The sequence below is a fragment of the Pimephales promelas genome, chromosome 20 (assembly GCF_988280905.1).
Source record: "Pimephales promelas chromosome 20, fPimPro1.hap1.1, whole genome shotgun sequence".
Lineage (NCBI taxonomy): Eukaryota > Metazoa > Chordata > Actinopteri > Cypriniformes > Leuciscidae > Pimephales > Pimephales promelas.
In genome coordinates, this window is record NC_142788.1 from 16982380 (window position 1) to 17009367 (window position 26988).

The following is a 26988-nucleotide window of genomic DNA, read 5'->3' on the forward strand; positions in this document are numbered from 1 at the left end:
CATACATACTGGTCCTTTCTATTTCATCTGACAATAATTTTTCATTTGACATCTGAGTCAAACAAAATAAAATATGGCATCTACTGTAGGATATTGTGAAAATTATTGATAACTAGACAGTTTTGGTTACCACTGACATCCATTGTATGGACAACAAAAACTTTTCTCTTGTGTTTTTGTTGTTGACTTTAAAGGTCAAGAATAAGGGTTTTCTGTCACTTGGTAAAAGCAGCCAAATTAGACAGATGCCAACATGGACATGTGGTGGGACATATCCTCATTTTTAAAAACCCTGAACAAAACTACACAAGATGAAACAAAAATCTTTTTTTTTTTTACCACAACCATACTGCATTAAAAAACATTACTGGTTGAGAAGATGAACCCATACAAATTCAAGAGGCCACATTTGTCAACACTGCCAAACACTAACACATTAAAATGTTGATTTCAGTGATTTTAAAAAGATTTCTATTACTTTTCTACAATAAACAGTTTGGGTTCTACTTGTTTAATCAGGGCCCTGAAACAAAATCAGTTGCGACTGATCTATACAACACATAGTACAGTGCAACATACATAAACCTCTCTGAAGAATAATGTAAAGCGTACAAACTCTAGGGTGTGTATCATTGTATATGTATGTGAGAGCTCAGAAGGCATCAAAAACTGTCACGTTTCAAGGTATGCCTTTGTTCCCCCTTTTTATTCTTCCCCTCTCACACGTTCTCTTTCCTCGTCTATGCATTCACAATGTGACTGTTCTCCTCCCAGCTTTGGCATTACCGAGAGCCCTCTGGGACACAACAGAGAGCCAGGGAAAAACACACACACAAGAGAAAACAAAGGGAGGAGAGAAAGAACCTGTCTGACAAACAATGTGGAAGAGAGAAGAGATGGAGAGCAGAAAATGGAAATGCAAGGCAGAGTGAGAGAGAAACAGGGCAGTGTGTCTCAAAGCAGTGAGGTTATAGCAGTCCATTTAAGAGGACTTGTTCTCTTGACCTTCCTGGACACCTCTAATTAACTTCTTTCAGCTATGTCAGCCTTCCGCTTTCAATCATTAAAGCCTCTGTGGTCGGAATTGTGAACAATTAGCTGAGGAGAAGAGGGCAAACACACAAGCAGATTCAACAGAGACGTGTATGGGTGAGATATTGAGCTGATTGAAGTGTGGCTGCTATTGGCCCAGACCATAGGCAGAGTTTGTGGGGGGACCAGAGCCAATCATTATGTCTTATTTTAGCCTAGACTGAGTATAGGTGTTTGTTGTTTTAAAGGTACATTTTTTTAGGCTGATTACATTTTTAGGCTGCTCTGCTCGGAAATGTCAAAGTTCAACTGATGGAGTTAACAGTGCCATAGGAGGACGTGGTAGATGAGGCATATGAGAGGAAGAAACTGCGGTATGCTCAGCTGGCACTGAAGCAGAACAGCGAGGATGGAGAGTCCAGGTTTATCCAATGGAAGTGGGTTGTTGAGGATTTGTGGCACACTCCACAACCCGGTTCCTCAGAGACGTCGGATTCAGTGGCCAAGAGTTGCGTCGCACAGTAAAAAACGTATCTGAAGCAGCAGAGACGAGCAGCATCTGGCTGTGGTTGAGACTGAAAAATTCTGGCTGGCTGTGTACAGGCCGCAACGCTACGGTTTCGTAGAATTCTTGAAAAACTCCAAGAGTATTGGTTTCTTTGTATAGTTTGAATTACAGTTATTACGTTCCTGTGTATATTGCGTGAATAAGGGTTGGTGTTTGGGCAGATATTGCATTTTGTGGTAAGCACAGCAGTATGCCATACCCTACTTTAACAAAGACTGTGGGTAGCCAAAATGTTTATGTTACCAAAGTAAGGCTCGACAGCCTTAGTCAAACGGATTGGCGCGTATGGTTGGGTTGCGGCGAGATTGTGAGATTGTGGTTAGGACACATGTGAACTACGAGGAAGGAGCAATCTCAGCAGAGGGATGGATGTAAAGGTCAGTAAGCTGGGCTGAGTTGAATGGGGGACGGAGGGGGGTGACTCTGGGACGCCAGAGTGACTGTCGAGCCCTCTTGAGGTGCCGTGGGACGAAACACTGAGGACGGTAGGTGCCCACTTGAAGACCCTAGGGATGTCCCCTACTTGGCTCAATCCAGACGGTTGTTGCGCTGATCCACTGGGGAGACCATACTGTAGTTGCAGCCGTTGTGTGTGCTGACGCACCAAGTACACTGAAGCCGGTAACGCCGGACAGAAGGAGATTCAAATCACCATATGGAAAGAAGCATAAATGAATGGAGTAACATAGCTTACTGTAAAGCTACGTCTTAGTTTGTGTTTATCTTGGCGAACGCCGAGTACAAATCAGCATTAAGTTTTAACATCTAATCTAGTGTAATGGAAATCAATCAGAGAATCTGTACATAAAGAAGATCATTTGATTATGCTACAGCTAAAAATAACAGTAGTGTTTTCAGTTCCATTCACTTTCACATGTATTGTGTCATCCTTACATATTTATTGTGTTAAATTTCTTTCAAAATCAGCACAGAAAACGAGAGAAAAGCCCATAGAATCGTGCTATTCAGCAAATCGAATGGCATGTGCTGAGCCGTTAGGTCACAGTCTTCTAGCGAAAGGTTCCTTTCATTCAGCTTGATGAAAACAACACCAGTGGAATACAGCTTTAAGTTACAAATGGGGTCACGTCGCTCTCCTGCCTGCACCAGAGGTAACGATATTAGCACGCACAGTAGGGATTTTATTTTGGGGAGATAGCGTGGTGCATCTGGGTGACGTGTGATCGAGTGTCTGCGTTCAGTGATAGACCTCGCGGGGCGCATCTAAAAGTAAATCAAAAGTAAATGAGCATTCTATGATACAGGCTTATTCCTCATTCTTGGCCTTAATGTGATTCTGCAGCGGCTCTATTTGTGGTCCAGCAATCCGACAAATAACAGAATTAAGTTTCTTAACTTTACTGCTGTCACCAAGAGAGCTTCAATGCAAAACTTTTTCTAAGTATCAAACTGTATCCAAAGCATTACAAGCAATACAAAGGCGAGTGGCTCTTTGAGCGCAAGTGAATAGAAAGAAAGAAAGTTAAAGACTGCAAGGAGGGATATAAGCAAAAGCAAAGGTTGCATACAAAGAGACTCTGAATGAATTATTCCCTGTGATGTCAAATCAATAAGTTTAAGCCTATAACCATCAAGAGAAAACTGTGTCACAGTGAAATGAATCATGAGTCCAGAGGGAAAATATCCTTATTCCTCCACATTTCACTTGCTTCACACATTATATCTCAATTCCGAATCATTTCATAATAGGTACAATTTTGGAGGGGTTGTAAAGGAGTTGCATACATCCAACTCAAATGAAATTAATCTTTGCAGAAAGAAGAAATACAGTTAGATTTTATTTTATGCAAAAATAAATAGTTTAAACGAGCAAACTCTTTAATTAAGAAAAATTAATTTAGTTTTTACTCTATTGGTAATAAAAGTCCCCAAAACCATTAAAGCAAGATTAAGTTATTTCTAAATCCATTTATTTATCTATCCCAGAGGCAAATAGGTGGTGATCTTCAGGAGGAGACACAAATGAACATATTCTTCTTCATCTACATTCAAGCAATCTCTACAGAATTCATCACATTAATATTCAGTTTTTGGGCTGTAAATAGAAGTTAAAAACACAGTTGAATGTTCACTCTTGAAAGAAATGGTTCTATTTTGAACCAGAAATGGTTCCATCCCCCGCATCATATATGGAACTCCAAATATAGACGAATCCGACGAGCGTTCTGTGTAGGCTGCCATCTTGTAGCGACGCCATTACTGAGCTGTTACACAGGCATATTATAGACATATGCACCGGTATGTAAATAAACCTCGGTGATAACGCGAACTCACCCTCGATGACAGCTACAGCCAGGCAGAATGACTTGTTGGTTTGATCTCCCTGCTGAAAAATCCAGCTAAAACCAGCCAAGGCTGGTTGGCTGGTTTTGGCTGGTCTCCCAGCCTGGTTAGTTGGTTTATCAGGCTGGTTTTAGAGGGGTTTTGAACACTTTTTCAGCTGGTCAGGCTGGTCTTAGCTGGTCAAGTTGGTAGCCAGGCTGGGAGACCAGCTTAACCAGCTAAGTCAGGCTGGGAGACCAGCTTGACCAGCTAAGCCAGGCTGGGTGACCAACTAAAACCAGCTACTTCCAGCTTAAACCAGCTAAGACCAGCCAACCAGCCTAGGCTGGTTTTAGCTGGATTTTTCAGCAGGGCTGTGACTGCAGTGGCCTCCAGTCACAGATGAAGGTACAAACGATCTTACAGATTAACGTTATTTATGAAAATAGCTTGGCAAGCTAGCTAGGCTAACGTTTGCTAACGAGGAAACTATAAAAAGATCTGTCCATTTGGCAACAATAAATAAATAAATGAATGAAATCAAATAAACTAATTCATGTTTTTCATTTGTGTCCATTATTTATCTCATTTTCACATTGCAACAGGCAAGGGTAAGGTAACGTTACAGCTAGAAAGTATACATAATATCGACCAATTAGTGTTTTTAAACCATGGAAAGAGGTCAATATAACAGCAGGAAAACAATTATGTCACATAACGTTACATTTAGCTCAGGAAAGCCATTTAATGACCATAGCATGTTAATTGAATAGAAAAAAAAGCAAGAGAGGAGATTTTGCTGATCACTATATCACATATTTATTATATTTTTTTTACTCATGTCATTAAATAATTGTTATTATACGCGAATGTCCACGTCTTGTACTCGCCCAGGAAATCTGTAAACCGTACGGCACCAGACGGGCAGTCCACCCGGGGTATTCACAGTGTTTTCTCTTCAAAATTTAAATTTTACTGCCACCATTGAAACAATTTATAACGGAAACTGTTTACCCACTCGACATTATACAAGGGGTAACGTTGTAACGTTAGTGACAGTCGTAAATCGCGGGCTGTTTATTCCAGTGGACGTAAGTTGCAACTAAAACAATAGGAGGCAATGGCGCAACGCTATCCAGCAACAGCTCAGTAATGGCGCCCCGCTTACTTCCGGTAGTTTCGCCGGATTCGTCTATAGAATCATTTTTTTTTTTTGGTAAAAGGTTCTATTGGCCAAGTACGGAACCCCAGGGTTCTATATAGAACCCAGAGAAACCTTTTTTTAAGAGTGTATAGAACCTTTTAGGGGTTCCAAATACGTAGCGCTGATAGAACCTTTTAAAGTTCTATATAGAACCTTTTCTTCTAAGTGTGTTCGACTTGTTTACAGCTGAACAATGGCGCTTTTGCTGGTATTCTGCTGACAGAACGCGATATTGCCTGTGCTAAAACACAACTAATTAGCAATGCTCATTGTCAGAAACAAAAAAAGAGAAAATTTTCTGGGCATAAATCATTTTTTTTTATCAGCATTGAAACTTCCTTATTAAAGTTAAAAATTTTATTAGGCTACTTTAGGCTACTGTCACTTTAAGAGTTCACTTAAGACATAAAGTAGGCTACTAGTCTCTCTAGGCTACTGTCACTTTAAGAGTTCACTTAAGACATAAAGTAGGCTACTAGTCTCTCTAGGCTACTTTAGGCTACTGGCACTTTAAGAGTTCACTTAAGACCTGTGTTTACGAGAAGGATATTTGCCAATTATGGCCTTTTGACAAAATTATGTCTGTTCAAGCGCAAGAAGACGTGAAAGAGAGCTCAATTCAGTATTTGTGATTTCTGGCCACATGGGGTCTGTGTCTTTCACTCAGCGAAAAACAGGCCACTGTTGGCAGTAACTTTTAAAAGACAGGCTGATTTTATCAGCAGTGAGGCTTTCCATTTAATGCTCCTTTGTGATTTCCAACACCAATGTAAGGAGTGAACAGTTCTGCTGTAAAGCGACAGATCCCTGCAGCATATTGAAGTGCAGATTTCCCTTCCCCTACTGAGAAATGACTCCACTCCACAGTTCTTATCAGCCCTGGCACGGCATGAACAATTACCAGGTGTTGTTACCACATCTGCTGCTCCTAGAGAATATTGTGACACAGTCTGACACGGAAAATAAGATCTATATTTATTATTGGCAAGCCTACACCGTCTGTTAATAGAGCAATGTATGTTGTATGTACACTTCCGTTACGGAGTTTGGTGTCAATGACTTTTACTCGACAAGGATGCATTTCATTGATCAAAATTGACAGTAAAAACGTTTATAATGTTACAAAAGAGATTTCTATTTCAAATAAATACTGTTCTTTTGAACTTCATCAAAACATCCTGAAAGAAAATGCATTACGGTTTCCACAAACATTAAGCAGCACAACTCTTTTTAACATTGATAATAACAAGAAATGTTTCTTGAGCAGCAAATCATCATATTAGAATGATTTCTGAAGGATCATCTGACAGTGTAATGACAATATTATGCTGGAAATTCAGCTTTGACATCACAGGAATAACGTAACTGTAATAATATAGAAAACTGTATTTTTTTTAATCAAAATGTTAAAGTTAGTTGAATTTGGACGTTTAAAAAAAACAATATGGTCACTTAGGATTTGAACTGCAGCTTCCCTTTCACACTAAACGCATGTTTTACCATTAGACACTGCTGTATGTTTGCCTGCCCTTTTTTATTATTTGGTCATGTCCTATTTCTCCTAAGGAACCAAGAGTGGGTTTCTGACAAACAACAGAATTATTCAAATTTATGAGACAATTTTGTGAGGCCTTACCCAGAACATAGATCTTGTTACCGCGCACGAAGGAGAAGGCTCCGTAGCGGGGTGTGGGCATGGAGGTGAGGGGCAGCCATTGGTCTTTTGTCGGCTCATACAGCCTCACTGAGGCCTGAGGTGTCGTGTCGGCTCCCATCCCGCCCAATGCATACACCTTACCATCTGAGAGGGACAGAGAGAAAGAGACTGAAATTAGTTTGAACTTTGTTTCCAAGCCTCCTACATCTCACTTATTAAACAAATTAATAACAAACAAATCAGGAAATGACAGAGCAGTGGAAAATATTCTGTGCTAGAGTGCAGAAACTCTGTAGACATGCTCTTTTTTTCCCTCAGCTCCAGCTATGTTAAGGTTTACTTATATTCCAACTCTAAACCTCATTTCACATTTGTTCTCTTCCCCTAGGGGATAGAACATTAAACATTAATGTGTTCACATACAGTAACTGAAACTAAATTTTGAACTTCCCCAGTTCCCATAACATTTTCTATTACTAAAGCTCAACCAAAACATATAGTATGTCCGTAAAATACATTTTATTCAAACCTTCTGGTAAAAAAAAAAAAAAAATCATCTTACTCTGGCCTATATTCACATGCTTGTTCAGACTGGTTAGTGCTACTATCCTGAAGGTTTACATGAAGCCTGGTGTACTTACAACAAATATCTTAAAACTACAAACTTAATTGAAACCTCAAACTAATTCTATAAAGAGCCTAATTTATATTTTAAAAGAAGGCATGTTGGCACTCAAAGGAATGGCAATGACTTCATTCAATACTTATACTCTTCCTCTAATGCAAACACTTTCTGCATTGTTTGGATAAAGACAAGAACTCATCTGTGCTATTTTTACAGTCCCCATTCTGACTGCTGTGTGAGCTAGTTTGCATTCTAATGTTCACATTATGAGAACTGTGTGTTAACTGAGGTTGTGATGACATTGTGATGGTTTTTAAATGCTGGTGCTTTCAACACGAGAATGGTGTAAAAAGATTCATTTGTGTTTAGAGTTTTGAAAATAAAATTTGCAACTTGTGTTTATAGTTTTGAGAAAGTTGTCTTTCTTTGGAAACTTATTGTGAATCTTTCAGCTTGTTTTGCTTCAGGAACCATTACAAGTTCCAATATATATATATATATATATATATATATATATATACAACCCTGGCTAACAAAACGGAATTTATTGTGAAAACAACCAGCTACTAAAACTGTAACTAATCCAATGTGTGTAATGCATGGCTACAATTAAGCATAGCACAAGAGAAAATACATTATATCCCACTCTGATATTACTTAACATGTTTGAAAAAGCTGTTAGTTTGGTTTAGGCTAAACTTTAATGTAAAAGTGACTTTCATAAAGTTTTCAAGGGGAATGCTAAAATACAGCACAGCAGTAAAATTAGAATATGAATCTGAAGAGAAATGCAGCATCAGCAAAGAGAACAGCCTTGCTGCAGCACAGCCAACAGTTAATGGAGAAGGAGAGAGAGAGAGAGAGAGAGAGAGAGAGAGAGAGAGAGAGAGAGGTGCATTCAATGACTGAAGAGAAAAGCATCCTGATATTGAACTGAACTGTCGATGAGATGTGAGCATGCGAGAGAGGGCATAGGGGTATTGACTCTGACTGATGAAAGAGTACGAGTTATTACAGCACAGAAACACAAACATGAAAACATCAGGATCTTCCCAGGAGGATACAGCAATAATGATCACCATATGGAGCACTTAAGAAGACTGTGAGAGATCATCTATGTTAGTAAAACAGTCTCTGTATGTCTGTATTTCTCTCTTAGCATGACTGCAGCAGCTGCTGACTCAGACATCTGCAGTACTCTGGGACAGCAACCTGTGACTAGAGTTAAATGCGGTACAAATGAGACAGATAAGGAGAGATACCGGGGAGTAAACTAGGTGGCAGCAGAGAGCACATGCAGTCCTGGTCATGCATTCAAGTGCCCTCCAAAAAAAAAAAAAAAACCAAGGCACTAGTAAATCTGTTGTAGAAGTAATATACTATAATATACTATATATATTCTGAATGGACGCTACTAAAGAAAGATGTTTTTTTAGTAATCTATCATCTCCCACCATATAACAGCAGGGGCCTATACCATGCTAAAACAAACATTGAAACCTTTGAGAAAGCTCCTATTGAATTCTTAATGTTTCCTCTCCAAAAAGCTATTTTAGTTCTAATTTATTAAAATGAAGAGCAATGCATGTGCATTAGGTGTGTAATTGGCTGTCGCAAAGAACGATGGGAAGGTAGCTTGGTCATACAACCCTGTCTCCTTAAAAAAATGGATAGATGAATAGTATTATCTTGCAAGCTTTATCTCTATTCTTCATCAACAGAACAGCAAATGCAGACAAACCAAATTGTACCCTTATATAGTTGTATCCTTGTATGGTTATATCTCATTATTCTGTAAATACTAATTTACTTCAACCTAAATCAGTTTTGTTATTGTTAACTAATATTATCAATAACAAAAAAATAAATAAAGCTTAAAATCAAATAAAATACGAAGATGAAAAACTTAAAAATAAGTAACATATAATTATAAAACTAAAAAATAAAAGCTAAAATCTTCCAAAAAAATAAATAAATAAATAGTATTATTAAGTATTATATTGCAGACAAATAATACTACAATAACAATGGCTTTAATTTAATTGACATCCCTCTACTTATGCTTCAGAATATTAAAAAACAGAAAATGATGGTGTCAACCACATGTGTTGACATGATTGCTTTGACATTATTCAAATCCAGCTTATCATTTTTGTACAGCGACAGATAGTGACGGGAAATGTAGTTTTGTCACCTCATTAACTGCCAAGGATTATTTTCTATTAGAAAGACTTTTTTTAGCAATTAGATATTTGCTCAGAGATTATTGCAACGCTGATTAGGACATAAAAGCAACAGTGAAAGCAATTCTCTTACCTGCCCTCTGACACAAAATCTTCTTTATCTCTTTTTTGTTTTGTTTTTATATGTGAAAACATTTTTGGTAAGATTTTTTTTTGTACTTTTTTTAGAGCTTGACACAACCACAAGTCACTTTAAATTGTCTTCATGGCGGGTGCTGCAAAACAATTCCTGAAAAAAAAAAAATTTGAATATGGTTCGGAACAACACGAGTATGAATAAACAATAACAGATTTTTATTTTGGGATGCAAACGGTCAATTTAAAATCCTCACTAACTGTGAAAGGAGAAAGTATTTTAGCAACTGGAAATTTACACATCTATTACATCATCACCCAGAAAGAACGAAGACAGTAAGAAAGCAACAGTGAAAGTAAGAGATCTTTCAAGGCTTATGTGTAAATGACAGAGGAAAACAACCCTCAAAGATCATGACCACCATCTTCACTTTCATCCTCTTCACTAAATCCACTCTGATGACCACAAATGATTTCTCCAGTTTGATTCGATATGGTCTGACATGTTCAAGACTGTGTAAAGCATGGGCGAGATTGAGCGAAAGAGCAGGACAGAAATATCTGAACAGTGCATCTAATGGCTTAAGAAACTAATATACTCACAAGTTTTCCAGTCCCACTTAATATAGGTGTCTTTAACTACTTCTTAACATTTCAATTCATATTGTTTCCATGCATATTGTTTACATACATGTTTTTACATATACTGTATATAAAAAATGCCTTGTAGTGTACACTAATGAATGAGCGTGGCATTTAAATGAAATATTTGACAGAATTTAATTTTCTTAATGGCATAAACAGGCTTTACTCCACTGAAACTTAAACTGGAATGTTCATTACTTGAACCAAGTCATCTCTGATCACTCCAAATTGTAGTTTAGACACATGCATTTGTAAAGCACAATATGTATTGTGAAAAGCACTATACACTCACCTAAAGGATTATTAGGAACATACTGTGTTTGACCCCCTTTCGCCTTCAGAACTGCCTTAATTCTACGTGGCTTTGATTCAACAAGGTGTTGAAAGCATTCTTTAGAAATGTTGGCCCATATTGATAGGATAGCATCTTGCAGTTGATGGAGATTTGTGGGATGCACATCCAGGCCACGAAGCTCCCGTTCCACCACATCCCAAAGATGCTCTATTGGGTTGAGATCTGGTGACTGTTAGTTGCATGTAATTATGCATATTTTATAGTTATTACTACAGTAATTACATGTAACGAAGGACACTGTCCAATAAAGTGCTATGTTTTCTATAAAAATGTGTAATATTTCAAGCAATTCCACAGACAGACATTCCTCAGTGTTTGTCGTAAACATACACGGCAAAGAATACAATCACCAGGACATTTTGTTGACTGCTCGTCATATTTTTGCGGTAAAACTCACACTTCATTACTGTCAATCTTTATGTCAGATAGTGCGTGGTTTCAGTCCAGTGCCGTGCGAAAGGACAAATTGCCTGGTGCTAGAAACATATCATAGTGTCTGGTTAGGGCACGGTGTCAGTTGTCAGACAACAGACAGAATCCAAATGTCAGTGTTCACTCATCATTGAATGTCAACCACTCATTTATCAACCTGTCTCTCACAAAATCCATATATTGCACTGTGCATATTCCTGGCTACTCAGAAAAAAAACGTTAACTTTTTGTATTTAAAAAGAACCTTTCAACTTTCTGTCACAGCAAGTCCCTGGCCATATATTTCATCCAAATTAAACAAGCTTTTGGAAATGGTTCAATTCTTTTTAATAGCTGCTCTTTCCCCTAAGGACTGAGGAGAGCATCAGTGCATATTCTTTCCGTGTTTCTGACACCTTTATTATATATATATTGTTAGGAGATTTTTAAAGGAATATTTCTTGTACAGAAACTATTTGGTGTATTATAATCATAATACATGTCATTCTAATGCTGATAACGGAATGATACATAATTAAACTACTGCGATCGTTGTCTATTGTTACATGGATGCAATTTATGCTGTGATTGATTTATCATACAGTGTGACAAGCAAAATAATGTCTTAGCATATGATTTAATGTCACGCTGTGTTTCACGCTGTTAGGTCAATCCGCGGCCAAACTGAACTCAGCCGGGCATTATTGAAACAGTCACTCGTTCGGCATGGGTAAAATATTTAACCACATTGCACCATATCCAATGCTTTTATAAACACAGATATCAGATTTTTGGTTTGCAAAAATGTATTCCATACATCTTAACCCTGTAAAGCCTAACATACAAAATAATAATATTTTAAATGGAAAAAAAGATTTTTTTAATGGAACAAGTTTAACCTATAGACATATATATATTTAAGTTGGCATGTGTGTTTTTTGAATCATATTTGACACTTTTATGTCCCTTTATAGGACGATATAGTGAGAATATGGAGCTCATAATCAAGAAGGTATTTTTGTTGCAAAACTGAATGCCTGTGACTGAAATTTGTAGTTGTATAGAGAATAGCCACATGTGTATCAGTCAATTTAAAGTCACAGAGAGAAATGTTTTAAGAGACTTTTTTCTCTTCCACGAACACACCACTGTCAGGGTTCTGTTACTTCTGTCTGGTTTTATCTTAGTGGGTGACAGAGCTCTGATATTCCTGGTTTGTCATGTGCTTGTGTTCTTCTAGTTAGGGCTGGGGAAAAAATTATTTGATTTAAAAATCGAGTTGGTAGGTCAAATCAATTCATATTTAAAAAAAAATATTTTTTTAGATTCCTTTCGCCAAATCTTCTTTCAGGGTTTCCGTAGCACGCTTCCTGCGGCACAGTTCGATTACGATGAAACTCTAAGATGATTCAGTTACTATTATACTTGATCTGTATATAAAGGTCTATGGTTTCACATAAAACTTTCTATTGCTGGACTTTATTGACTCTCATTTTGGTTCTGTTTTTGGTTCAGTTTCTGCAGTGAATATGGTACAAAACACATTTACACACCTGCATCAAAAAATGTGAAGTCAGAGAAATTTTGCTCATCCGCAAATTCATCCAATCACTTGTAGAATATTTTCTCACAAATTTCTGGCACGATTACATAACTACAATCTGCTTGAATCTGCTGGGACGAATCTCAAACACTGTTTTTCACTTTTAAGTGACAAGTTTTGCGCACTCTCCCTTTTGCACCATTGATCTATGTGAAATGTGGAGCAAAAGTGAGTTGTGCATTTGTAGAGGCAGTGGGCGAGGCTTACATGAATATTCATGAATTTCCCAGGCTTGCTCATGGAACTGCTCATTTTAGTTCACGCTCCTCGTTTCTCAGCAGGTTGAATTTCTCAGTAGCATTTTTTTTTTTATGAATAATCAGGTAAACCTTAATTTGCTTCTGTCCAGTAAGTTTTCTTTTTTTTCTTCTGTCTAGTAAGTGTTCATTTTGAAATGAAACAAATAATGTAGAAGTTATCTTTACTTACCAATAACCTGAAGATGGAAATTTTTATAACACTGTACTTAAAGGACTTACTAAACAAGTCTGAACTATCAACCTGATTAAAGAAGGAATGCAGTGGATTGTGTAGAACAGGTTTCTTCGTTAGTTTTGATCACATTGATAATTTAGAGGCTTTAGAAATTTGCGTATAAATAAGCCATGAAAGAATAAAGGCTTTTTACATTTTCCTAAAAACGAATTACTGAAGTGCCTTGGATTGTTGTTAGGGTTGGGTATCGAGTATCGATTGGAATCGGGACTAACTTTTAGTTTTTCCCGGAATCGTTCAAAAGTTAAAATTTCGATTCCTAGTTTCGATATTCACAGTCCGCCGAGCGGAAGAAGAACCCGCTGAACACCACCAATGAAGAAGCGTCTACCGGAAGTGTTGGCATAACCGCGCGAGTCGAACATGAGTAGCTTACGTCGGCGGTCCAAAGTGTGGCTTCACTTTTCTAAAAATAACGAAATCTCGGCAAAATGCAAAATTTGTGACAAAAGGAGTATTTGTGACAGAAGGAGTATTTCCTTCAGAAAGGATTATTTCCTTCAGAAAGACCGTTGGTTAGCAAGGTTAGCTAAACTTTTTTGACCCTGCCTCTTAAAAGAATCGGAATCGAGAATCGTTAGGAACCGGAATCGAAACAAGGAATCGGAATCAGAATCGTTCAAATTCAAACGATACCCAACCCTAATTGTTGTTCTTATGAATGATACAGTAGGCTTTATAGCATTACTTCAGCTACTTATTTTAAATATTTGTTTTTAAAGTGTGCCAAGATGAAAAAAAAAAAAATTTCAGTAACACAATATAAGCATTTAGACTTCAAATTACAAAAAAGAAAAAAAAGTTTATGCTAGAAATGATTAAACATGGATGAAAAAAGTCAGTTTGTCTTCATCACATCGCACATCTTGTCAACCACCCAAATAAGAATATAAAATCAAACTTCCAATGAGAGCACAGTGCTTTAAAATCAAGGATATATAGTGAGTGAATCACCTTCATCCAAGCCTCCATTTAAAAGCTGTTTTCTCCAATCAATCTAAACTCAACCCATCCACCTTGAATTCATCTATTTCTCCCCTCTGCACCCTCGCTGAGTTCGTCACCCCCTGCAGACTGCACTGTCCAATCACACGCAGTCACTTCTAATTAGAGCTCTCTGTTCTGATCAACATTCGTCGCCCAGGGAGACCCCATAGCAACCAAACACGTACTCTGAGACAATTAGGAAGTAGTGGCCTGACAAGATAAAACAGAGAAAAACACACACATGCATAAGCTTGTATCAAACCAGAGCATATACAACTGAACAAACAAATCATGTATTAATTCACATGGCAACTGTAATTTGGTAAACAAATACACAAGCGTGCTCGTCCGAACACACAGCTGTTTCCAACCTTCCCGTATGACAGAAAGACCCTTATTAAACAGAGCAACTGCTGCTGGTCTTCCTCTTCTATTTTCATGACTGAAAGCAGGAAATATGGTCTTAATCTCATCACTCTTTCTGGATGTATAAACTGGTTAAGCTTTCTCCCAAAATAGATGCCTTGCCTAAAGCCAAAGCACACCATCATTCCTGCAGTTGATCTTCAGCTTTGAGTTCACATCACAGCACCCTTCCAAATATTCCATGTACCATGGCACTGAACCCAGAACAGGGAGACATAAGACTAGATGCATGACAGCCAGAGACTCGAACAGGACTAGTTGTCCCTGAGGAGCCAACTAGGACAGACATTTGTGATTTTAATCCCATCCGAAATCAAACAAGTCTGTGTTTTTCTCTTTGGTAAAAAAAAAATAACAGGTCAAATTATCTAGCCAATCGGCTAATTTAGAGGTCTTCTGAGAAATTAAATCTTGAAATAAGAATATTTATGATTACAATATACATTTTCACAATTCTCCTCATTTATTTTGACCTTCACTGAATAACAAATACAATGCAATTACTCCGTTTACACATATTCTAAATGTGACTTAACTTGATATAAGGATGCATTCAACTGATTAAAAGTGACAGAGTTATCTTGTAGAATTATATATGTCTTTATAAAATATTTTCACAGTTTTACCGTTTTTATTGTATTTTTGATCAAATAAATGCAGTCTTTGTTTGCATAAGAGACTTAAAACATAAAATCTATGTTTACCCCAAACTTTTGAATGGTAATGTACAGGTGACAGACATCATCATTTAATAACTGGAACTCAAATGTCTTTTAAAGCAGGGGTTTTCAAATTGGGCTCCAAGGAGGTCAGGAGACCTTGTGGGTCTAAGACAAAATAAGACAAAATGCATGCAAGATATGAATTAAATGTTTAACAAATTGAATAATGTAAGTTTCATTCTACTTTCTGAAAAGTGGTCATATTTCATTCATTATATTTCTCATGATTCTTTTTAGTTTTTAAATGGAAGAAAGTAATAATGGGTTTTTAATTTATGCATGGTCCTTCGCAAGGGGATCCACACATTTCTCGTTCCTTAGCATCAAAAACTTCCCGGCTTTACAAGCTGTAATAGTGTTAAAGCACCATTTTACAAAAATGAATCCTGTCCAAATGGTGATATAGACATTTGATGTCTCTTGAACTGAAGTAAGATCACTGTCAAAGAGCCAGAAGTGATTGATCTCCAAAAGCAATGCTGCATCTCCAGTGTGACAGGTGAGTTAAGTGTCTGATATTTACTGAGATTCAGAGGTGGTGTGGAGCAGTGTTTTAATATGTGAGATTTAAGACTTCAGTCATCCCGACAAGAGTCTGCTGATAACACAGGCATCGTCGCCTATCATGCCATTTGAAGGCCACTTATTTCACAAAAGCACAATCAATATTCAAAATCACTAGAGGCTCTCAGAATATGGAACAGATAACAGCAGGATGTATTCTCTACAAAGTCTAAAAGGAGAAGGAGAAAAAAAGTCAATAATTCACTGAAGGATGAAATTTAGGAAGCCTGCACAGCTTTAAAATGGACAGAGAGCATCCAAACAAGGAAGAGAATGTGTTTATGACAAGTCTATTATTCCGCTCTATTTGTGCACCTTCTTGCCCCTCGATCAACACAGTGCTCTTGAAAGAAAGAGGTGGAAACTGCTTACACACGCTGGAAAACTTTGTTCCCATCAAGCAACATAGACGGTGACTCACTGAAAACCAAACAGCTTTTTTATATTTAGAGAAAAGAAATGACAGGACCTTTTCAAGAACCTTTTTCTGCTTTGGACAGAGGTGCTGTATTATCCCATAATATTCAAACCATTTCAAAGAAAGAAATGATGAATGAAAGATATTTCAAACAGGAAGTTCCTCTAGCATTGATCTGCAGCACACAGAAAAGAGGAGAAATGGTGCTGAATTGCAACTGCGAGTGACTTGGCTGTTTTCTTTTTGCAATACATCTTAATAGAAGGCAAGTCTGCTGCTGTAAACATCACCTTTAAAGGACACCAGCAGGTCTCAAATGTGCTCTTTCAACTTATAATTAATATACTAGCATGACATCTTTAATTGAATGTGAACAAAAATGAGGCTAAGAGAGGTTCAGTTTATTCGTACAGTTTTAACGTCGTATACACTCTTAAAAGAGATTGAACCTTTGGGGTTCAAAAAAGAACTTTAAAGTGCAAAAATGAACTTCTAAATGTAAAAAAGGTTCAAAGTTGAACCTATAGGTTCTTTAATGATCCTCTGATTATTTGGCACATGTTGTCAGTTCATTTTAGAACCTTTGTTGTGGCAGAAGGGTTCATATAAGAACCTGGCCTGTTGTTAAGGTTCCTTTTTGAACCTCATAAGATGGACTGTAAAAGAATGATTGTTTTGTTTTTAGGCCCTTGCTTTGCTAATAGCCCCTGAACATACAAGAATGAAACTTTTACATTTTTACACATTAACAGTAAAAGATGCTCCATAATGTTGTTCACCTATTCGTTTTAAAATACTTTGTAAGCAAAATTACACTCCTACACCCCTGCTTTCAAGTTGATAACATTGATTTTTTATAGAGATGTCAAATTATAATTCAGTAAACATTACTCAAAAAATATTTCTGTAAATTGCAAAGTGACAAACCTTTGCTCTTATTTTTATTTTACAGTTCTCTTTTATTTATTTCTTTTAAGACATGCCTAGTCTATTGAAATGTCAGGCTATTAATTAATTCCTCTTCACACAAAACAATTTTCAGCGGTTCTTCAGTAGTTCTTTATGGTGGTAGAGGTGCTATATAGCACCACTACCATAAAAAGAACCAGTTCAGCCCAGTATGGTTCTATAGTGGTTCTTTGTATAGTCGAGGTCCTATAGTACCTCAACTATTCAAAGAATATTTTAAGGCCCTGTATGGTTCTTTAAAGGTTTTATAAACTGTCTTCTCATAGAAATTTAGAAATAATTGAATACAATAAAACAATTTATTTCCTGATGATGACACATTAAAGAAAAATAAATAAAAATGCAACAGAAAAAATGGATCTATCCGGAGTTCCCGAGAAGAAAAAACGTCTTCGTTCATTCAATAAGGGATGGGAGAAAAAAAATCAAAAGAAAAATCAAAGTGATGGTATAAAAATAAAGCATTTTTCATACAACTCATACAACTACACAATGAGTTTTAAATTCATAATTTAAAATTAATAATAAATACTTTAAATTGTCATATATAATGCTAGATGTTTTATTTAAATGCCGCGTGCCTTTTAAAGTGTTCTGGTTTTAATGCGCGTGCGCGTAAACATTCAGTCACATTCAGGAGCGCGCGCGATCAGATGAAAACAAGGAAACATCAACTTGACAAACTGCAAAAATAACTTCTCGCGCTGTTGATTTCGCTGCTTTCAGGTAAGTTTACTTAACATATAATAAATACAAATGTCCCTGACACCTTTCTTATGTGTAATTAATACACTTCTGTTGAATATTTACTTTATAGAAATGGTTTTGTGTCTTCGAAAAAGTCCGTTAGCATCACAACCGTTTTAAGAAGAGGTAAGTTAAGTTAACGTTGCACTGGACCTCTCGTTTTATATAAGTTTGGGGGGTTTTAACTACATCTTTGTGTTGATAACAGTTTTTGATAGTTTTGTTTTGCTGAAAATTTGTCAATGGGTGATTTGAAGTAAGCTAATTTATTTAACCTAAAATAATTCACTGTACGTTACTGTTAATCAGTGACGTCACTCACAACAAAGGGGGGAATTATTTTTTAATCATGATAATAACTCCATATGATTTATTTCACAATATATATTACCCTAAGATATGTATATTAACTGCTATTCATCTCTGCTCGGTGCTGTAGCGTGCTTCATTGTAATAAACCCTATATGTTCTATTGTAAATCCTATGTAACGTTAACCTTGTTGGCTCTGTGACACATTGCATGTTGTGTTCTAGAAGATCTTGCTGGTGGCCTGTTGCACCCCCTGTCCAAGAAAATCTCCACGGCTATGAACTCAACTAGTAAGCAAAACCTCAAACATACAGTGCACTACGGTTCAAAATTTGGGGGACTGTGGGATTTATGCTTTTGAATGAAGTCTCTCACTTTAAAATTATTAACCCCAGTTTTTTTCAGTGAGACTGTCCTTGAGAAACCTGTAGGCTAAATAATCAGCTAATATAATATAATGTTATTATACACATTATAATGTTATAATAGCAAATATAATGTTATAATAGTCATAGTTATAATAATTAATTTAACTATTATGATAACAGGATATCATGGTCATTGGTATATTTTATTTTATTTCTCTAGGTGTGTTTTTAATTATGTTGGCCAATGAGACAGACACCATACTGTCCAACTCAAAGGTATTTATTTATTTTTATGTATTTTTCACTGATAAATACTGAAATTCTTTAATTCAGGGGATCGTAAAGTAATGGCTATGCTCTTGTTACCAGATGAGATATAATCGTTTGCCCCTGTGATTCTTCAGGACAAGATCTTGATCCACATTCAGACATGAAGAAGGTGAGTTTCGCAAAAGCTGCCACTATCACTAATCAAGAGACAGAACACAACAGGCCTTCATCCATATGAACTCACCCATATGTAGGGATGGGTACCGAAACCCGGTGTTAAACATTAAACGGGCCCTGGGGTTCTGTTGTCAAGCCGCCTTCTCAAGTCTGCAGTGTGACCAGTTGATGTAAGATGCTGCTGACGTGTGTCTATGTATTCGGGTTCAAATAAATATGGCTGGGCATAAAAATGCAAGTCTTTACCTTAGACATCCTTAGAACAAAGAATTTTTGTTTACAGCATGTCTCCCTCAGACTAACCGATGCTCAGGCACACCAGACATACATCAGCAGCGTCTTACGTCAGGAGCGGCACTAAATGCGGATCCACAACAGAACTGGAAGACAATACAATGCTGAATAAAGTCGTAGTTTTTGTTATTTTTGGACCAAAATGTATTTTCGATGCTTCAAAACATTCAAACTAACCCATTGATGTCACATCGACTACTTTGATGATGTCTTTATTTCCTTTCTGGACAAGGACAGTATACCGTACATACATTTACAATGGAGGAACAGAAAGCTCTCAGGTTAAATCTAAAATATCTTAAACTGTGTTCCGAAAATGAACGGATGTCTTACGGGCTTGGGACGACACGAGGGAGAGTCATTAATTACATAATTTTACCCTAAGGCTTAACCCTTTAAGGCTTAATTCTATAAAGTTTGTAGAGTCTGGCTCGGATCCAGGAGAGGCCTTTCAGACCTTTTGTGTCCGTGGTTCCTTAGCCGGAGCCAGTGTCTGCCTGTTCCTGAGCCGGAGCCAGTGTCTGCTGTTCCTGAGCCGGAGCCAGTGTCTGCCTGTTCCTGAGCCGGAGCCAGTGTCTGCTGTTCCTGAGCCGGAGCCAGTGTCTGCCTGTTCCTGAGCCGGAGCCAGTGTCTGCTGTTCCTGAGCCGGAGCCAGTGTCTGCCTGTTCCTGAGCCGGAGCCAGTGTCTGCCTGTTCCTGAGCCGGAGCCAGTGTCTGCCTGTTCCTGAGCTGGAGCCAGTGTCTGCCTGTTCCTGAGCTGGAGCCAGTGTCTGCCTGTTCCTGAGCCGAAGCCAGTGTCTGCTGTTCCTGAGCCGGAGCCAGTGTCTGCTGTTCCTGAGCCGGAGCCAGTGTCTGCTGTTCCTGAGCCGGAGCCAGTGTCTGCTGTTCCTGAGCCGGAGCCAGTGTCTGCTGTTCCTGAGCCGGAGCCAGTGTCTGCTGTTCCTGAGCCGGAGCCAGTGTCTGCCTGTTCCTGAGCCGGAGCCAGTGTCTGCTGTTCCTGAGCCGGAGCCAGTGTCTGCCTGTTCCTGAGCCGGAGCCAGTGTCTGCCTGTTCCTGAGCTGGAGCCAGTGTCTGCCTGTTCCTGAGCCGGAGCCAGTGTCTGCTGTTCCTGAGCCGGAGCCAGTGTCTGCCTGTTCCTGAGCCGGAGCCAGTGTCTGCCTGTTCCTGAGCTGGAGCCAGTGTCTGCCTGTTCCTGAGCCGGAGCCAGTGTCTGCCTGTTCCTGAGCCGGAGCCAGTGTCTGCCTGTTCCTGAGCTGGAGCCAGTGTCATCTGTTCCTGAGCTGGAGCCAGTGTCATCTGTTTCTGAGCCGGAGCCAGTGTCTGCTGTTCCTGAGCCGGAGCCAGTGTCTGCTGTTCCTGAGCCGGAGCCAGTGTCTGCCTGTTCCTGAGCTGGAGCCAGTGTCTGCCTGTTCCTGAGCTGGAGCCAGTGTCATCTGTTCCTGAGCTGGAGCCAGTGTCATCTGTTCCTGAGCTGGAGCCAGTGTCATCTGTTCCTGAGCCGGAGTCAGTGTCATCTGTTCCTGAGCCGGAGCCAGTGTCTGCCTGTTCCTGAGCCGGAGCCAGTGTCATCTGTTCCTGAGCCGGAGCCAGTGTCTGCCTGTTCCTGAGCCGGAGCCAGTGTCTGCCTGTTCCTGAGCTGGAGCCAGTGTCATCTGTTCCTGAGCTGGAGCCAGTGTCATCTGTTCCTGAGCCGGAGCCAGTGTCTGCCTGTTCCTGAGCCGGAGTCAGTGTCATCTGTTCCTGAGCCGGAGCCAGTGTCTGCCTGTTCCTGAGCCGGAGCCAGTGTCTGCCTGTTCCTGAGCTGGAGCCAGTGTCATCTGTTCCTGAGCTGGAGTCAGTGTCGTCTGTTCCTGAGCTGGAGCCAGTGTCATCTGTTCCTGAGCTGGAGCCAGTGTCATCTGTTCCTGAGCTGGAGTCAGTGTCGTCTGTTCCTGAGCTGGAGCCAGTGTCATCTGTTCCTGAGCTGGAGCCAGTGTCATCTGTTCCTGAGCTGGAGCCAGTGTCATCTGTTCCTGAGCTGGAGCCAGTGTCATCTGTTCCTGAGCTGGAGTCAGTGTCGTCTGTTCCTGAGCCGGAGCCAGTGGCGTCTAGGGCTTGGTATCGTCAAGGGCATCCCGATACGCATCACGATACATGGGTCATGATACGATAGATACCACGATACAATACAATACGAAACATATTACGATATATTGCAATATTTATATTTTTTTACCTCCTACAACCGGAAAAAAAGTACTGGAAGACAATACAGTACATTACAATTCATTGCACTCAGCTGTTCGCCATCATGATTGTCATGTTCTGTGTGTATAAATACCCTGCCTGTTTAGTGTTTGTTACGGAGTTATTGTATATTGTCCCCACATTTCCATTGTCTTTGAGCCTGTTTCTAGTATTTGTCTTATGTTTTTGGATTGCGTTTTTGGATTTTGACCTTTGTCTGGACTGGATTGTGAGTACGGATTATTCTAATAAATTTACTGCAATTGAATCTCTCTCTCCTGTGTGTGTGATCGTGACACACAGACCTAATTTCAACGCAAACAATAGGTTTTGTTGCTTTCCACAAACTATGCTGTCAAAAAAAAATTACATTTATTTTTAGCTAATGGCCAAAAGTATTTGAGCAGTTGTATGATGGGAGTTAAATTAATTTGTTTACTCATAAGGTTTGCCTTCAGATAAATGTGAGAAGATGGTTAATACTTGTGTCCTCTCTTCCCCAGGGCCATGCTCAGACCAGCACTCCTGGCATCTCAACACCCAAGATCAGGGTTCTCAAGTCTCACGCATTGGCCGTGAGACACACGCATTTCGACCGGTTCACACGCTCACACGCCACACTGTGTATTTCTCACGCTGAAAAGGCAATGCCAACCAAGTTGTCCTGGCTGAAAGCTTTCTAACGTTGTATACGAGGCGCCGGCAAACAAAGTGAAGTTTCCTGCCGCCAGCGCGTATCTCCGCCAGATTGCGTTCGTTACTAGGCAACATACAGTATATGCGCGCTGCGTGCACCACTGATCTATACATGACATGTCATTCAGTAGCGCGAACACACGGAAATGGACGGAACATCCTCGGCCACCGTACGTTCGTTACTAGGTAACCAACAACATCGCGCGAACACATGTGTCGTGATGGAGAAGAAGGTAAGTTGGAAGAAGCTCGTCTAACATTGTTGGGCTAGAACATTTAATATATAGCCCATCGTACATTATTATTGATGCAGTCAAAAACTCTACAACTACTTTGCAACCAGGCTCAGTTTGGCTATCTTACGTTATCTGAACTAAGAGAAATGTTAGTGGGTATGGAAAGGAATGAAGATTTACTGATTTTATTTTAAATTATATTATACTGTAATATTAATAGTCTTTCTAGTTACATTAAGGATGTATTACAGCAGATTGCTCTGGGTAATATTTAATCATTGTCATAATGTTGCATTTGTATTTTTCAAAGATGTCAGGAAAAAAGCAGAAAGATATTTTGTCATTTTGGGCACCAAAGGGTAAGCCCCCTAAAAAGGTTGCCAGATTAGAGGAGGAGACAGTGGAAGAGGTGGTGCACTCTAATCTGTCCATTTGTTCTCAATGTCCCACCACACAATAAATCATTCGTCTAGATAGAAGACGCATTCAAAAATCAAAATGCAATTTTTAAAGATTTGTTTGAAACTGTTTGGAGCAATTTTTATATTTTTGGTTAGCTATATTTGTAATACTGCATTAAAGAGTATTTGATGTGATGAATTTCTCTGTCATTTATCAGATTTACTAATTGTTATAATTTTAATTTGTTCTGGTTAATTATGAACAATGGGTAAAATTGGGGGCGGGGATGGGTGGGGCGGGGCTTCATTATGGCTCCTCCCCTAACCGCATGTGATCTCACTCCAAGCTTTTGCTCAAACTTGAGAACCCTGCCCAAGATGGTGCTTAAAGGGATACTCCACTTTTTTTGGTAATATGTTCATTTTACAACTCCCCCAGAGTTAAACTGTTGAGTTTTACCTTTTTTGAATCCATTCAGCCGATCTCCGGTTCTGGCGGTACCACTTTTAGCATAGCTTAGCATACATCATTGAAGTGCACCAGACCATTAGCATTTCTCCCCAAAAAAATGACCAAAGTGTTTCGATATTTTTCCTATTTAAAACTTAACTCTTCTGTATTTACATCGTGCACTAAGACAGACGGAAAAAGTAAAGTTGCGATTTTCTAGGCTGATATGACTAGGAACTATTCTCTCATTCCTGCGTAATAATCAGGAAACTTCACTGCCGTACCATGAGTGCAGCAGGCGCAATGACTACACAAACTTAGTCCCGGTCATGTTAGACGCTGGGGACTATTTTCAAGCACTGCGTCATAACATTACGCCTGCTGCACTCATGGTACGGCAGTGAAGTTTCCTGATTATTACGCAGGAATGAGAGTATAGTTCCTAGTCATATCAGCCTAGAAAATCGCAACTTTACATTTTCCGTCGGTTTTAATGCACGATGTAACAACAAAAGAGTCAAGTTTTAAACAGGAAAAATATCTAAACACTTTGGTAATTTTTTTCTGAGAAATGCTAATGGTCTTGTCCTCTTCAATGATTTATGCTAAGCTATGCTAAAAGTGCTACTGCTAGAACCGGAGATCGGCTGAATGGATTCAAAAAAGGTAAAACTCAACAGTTTAACTCTGGAGGAGTTGTAAAATGAGCCTATTTCCAAAAAAAGTGGAGTATCCCTTTAAAGGCTGCAGGGAAGGTCATCCAATGCAGTATGACCACATTGTGCTCACTATGGATGGGCAGGTAATCACAGAAGAGAGCGAGGACATCTTGATGGGATTGGATCTCGTCCTGTGTGTTTTATTTTGTGTTTGGGATCCAGTATCCTAAAGGACTCAAGAAGACACTGACCTTTTTGGAGTGTGTTACATTGAAACTGAAAGATGCAGCCAGACTTCCTGTCACAAAAATTAGACTTTAGGACTCAATAATCTCTTTCTGGATGGCCAGTTCAAGAAAACAAGCACGTTTACACTGATGCATGATGTAAATACATGATGTAAATATATTAAATGGGTTAATATTTTCATGAAATATAATATTCTATTAATTGTAATAAGTCTTAATTAATTTGTACTTTCTGTCTTGTGTTCAAATTTGTACATGACTATATTAAATAAATATTTCAAGAAGAATAATAGGTTGTGTCTGTGTTGTGAAATGGGATTAAAGTAGTAAAGTATAATAATAATAATTACAAACATACATATCTACATACATATACATACCGAAATCATGTCTAAAAAGGTTCAAAATGGAACCCATGCGGTTCATTAATGCACCTTTAAGGGAAGGTTCCAATTAGAACCTTTTCAAAAAGGTTCAAAAATGAACCTTAAGGTTCCCCCACAGTTGCAATTTCCAGGAACCTCAAAAGGTTCATTTTTGAACCTTTCTTCTTAGAGTGAGATCATGTCTAATTTCAATACCGTGTTCTCTCCCCCTGAAAATGTATGTTTATGTCCCAGAGAGAAAGTCAAATATAGATTTGTAACGACATGAGGGTGAATCATTTATGACAGAATTTTCAGTTTTGTGTGGACTATCCCTTTATTTATAGCATATTTTCTGACTTACTCCTTTCCCAACAGGTGTTTTCCTTTCCTCATTATTTGGTCTTAGCTTCTGGTACATTTCTCTGTTTCAACCAAGTCACTCTCTATTCTCAACACTCTATCTTTAGTATTCATAGCACAAACGAAAAACATTCAGCAAAACAAAAGTTCATAATGACAGATTCTCCTCCTCTCTTTTCTCTAATGATTTTTCCCTCTTCAGGCCAATGATTAAAATGAGCAGTTGAAGTGGCAGTGTGCTATTTCACATTGACCTTTACTCGCCACAGCCACACACACACACACTGGCCGCAATGCAAAAGAATAATCAACTGATAACAAGCTACCATTAGACACAAGAGGCTGTTCAAGTTCAAATTGCATTGTGTGTGACGAGCTGTTGTCCTGAAGAGGACAAAAAATAAATAAATACGAGGACGATATAAAATGAGAAATTCTCCATCAAAATGCCTCTCAGGTGACTATACTATTAAAAACAATATAAATAACCTCAAACACTGCTCTACAGTACTATGTGTCTATGAAAAATAGCAGACATCCAACCCTACAAAAGCCCATTTCCATGAGATAGCACCCCATCCTTATTATTTGAAAATTATACAATTATTGTATATAATTTGCGGGTGTCTGGGAGACGCTATCAATATGCGCGAGACTGCCAGACCTTACAGGAGAGGTGGGATGTCTGCAATATCATAGAAACTATTTCATTCCTATTCAGGAAATGAGACATAAATAATGCAATGTTTTGGACCAATCAGTAATGGGATTGAATAATTATATGCAATTAAGTGAAACTCCCAAAAAGAATGAGGCAAAACTGGAAAGCACAAAATTTGTTCGATTTACATTCTTAAATAATCATATTCCCTGTTGTACAGTGAATAATTCATTCTTTTATAAAACTTTTTTTTGCCATGGTAATATTTGTAATAACTTCTAAAAATGACTTTAAAAATGACAAATTTCTAGGGATATACTGATATTAAAATTCTACATTTAATAAGTTAAATTAACAACGGTTTAATAACACTATTAAAAGCAAATCTCAAAATGAATACCCATTTTTCACACTGTACATTATAATTTTGAGATGCTTAATTCACTTGTAGTGAATTGTTTATTAAATGTAGCATTTAAAATGGGCGATTTTAGATATTTTTTTATTTATAAAATGGGCCAAGCCAAAAATTGCTAAATATTGAGTGGTCTTTTAAAGCAACACCAAGTAAGATTTTTTTTTTACCTTAAAATAATGCTTCGAAAATCGTTTCGGTGGTTCATCAAGTTGTAAACGGCGCACATCTGGATTCGCTTTGTGGTCCTATATCTTCTATAACCACACTATGTGTCTGACGTGTCTGTAGTTCTAATGAGACATAAGAAAACTACAAATTTGACTTCACGTCAAGGGTTACAATAGTCATTACCTTGTCTGTGGACATCGTTCATCCCAAAGCCGGTGCTGGATAAACAACGAGCGTGCGTGTGACAGTAGGCAGAGGTAGGCTAAATTATTTACGACAGCGGTAATGGACAATTCCTCTTCCTAACCTGTAGGGCGACCGCAGAGGAAAAGTTAATTGGTGTTGCTTTAATGGTCCCTTTTAATCACAAAACACTGGACAGGAAGTAAGCAAGACCTGCCCAAACTCTGTAGATAAAGTAACTCTGCACAGTAACCTTCCCCGACTTGCAGACAGTTTTTTATGAGTTGAATGAGAGACCAAATATTTATTATAGGGTTCTAATCTGGACTCGGACCAGGCCGAATATGAGCCTGATGGACTTGTTCTCAAGCCATTTCTTGGATGTCTTTGTAATTTGAGCAGGAGCATCGTCTTGTTGAAAAATAACACCTGGCCATACCTCTAACAACATTTCATTTCTGGGAA

The 26988-nt window shown here is 38.5% G+C and overlaps 1 protein-coding gene and 1 long non-coding RNA gene across 3 annotated transcripts in view; one reads left to right on the forward strand and one right to left on the reverse strand.

The window, feature by feature from the left end:
- The window catches only part of klhdc8b (kelch domain containing 8B), a 105893-nt gene that overhangs the window by 29004 nt on the left and 49901 nt on the right, over positions 1 to 26988 (reverse strand). For both annotated transcript variants that reach the window (XM_039652883.2, XM_039652882.2), the window contains one exon: positions 6724 to 6888. In XM_039652883.2, coding sequence (XP_039508817.2) covers positions 6724 to 6888 — 165 coding nt within the window. The remainder of the gene's footprint in view (positions 1 to 6723; positions 6889 to 26988) is intronic.
- LOC148970625 (uncharacterized) lies at positions 17083 to 22221 on the forward strand. The gene is made up of 6 exons (XR_016148184.1): positions 17083 to 18008; positions 18100 to 18155; positions 18564 to 18629; positions 18928 to 18983; positions 19077 to 19146; positions 22178 to 22221. It is a non-coding gene; the product is annotated as an uncharacterized LOC148970625 (long non-coding RNA).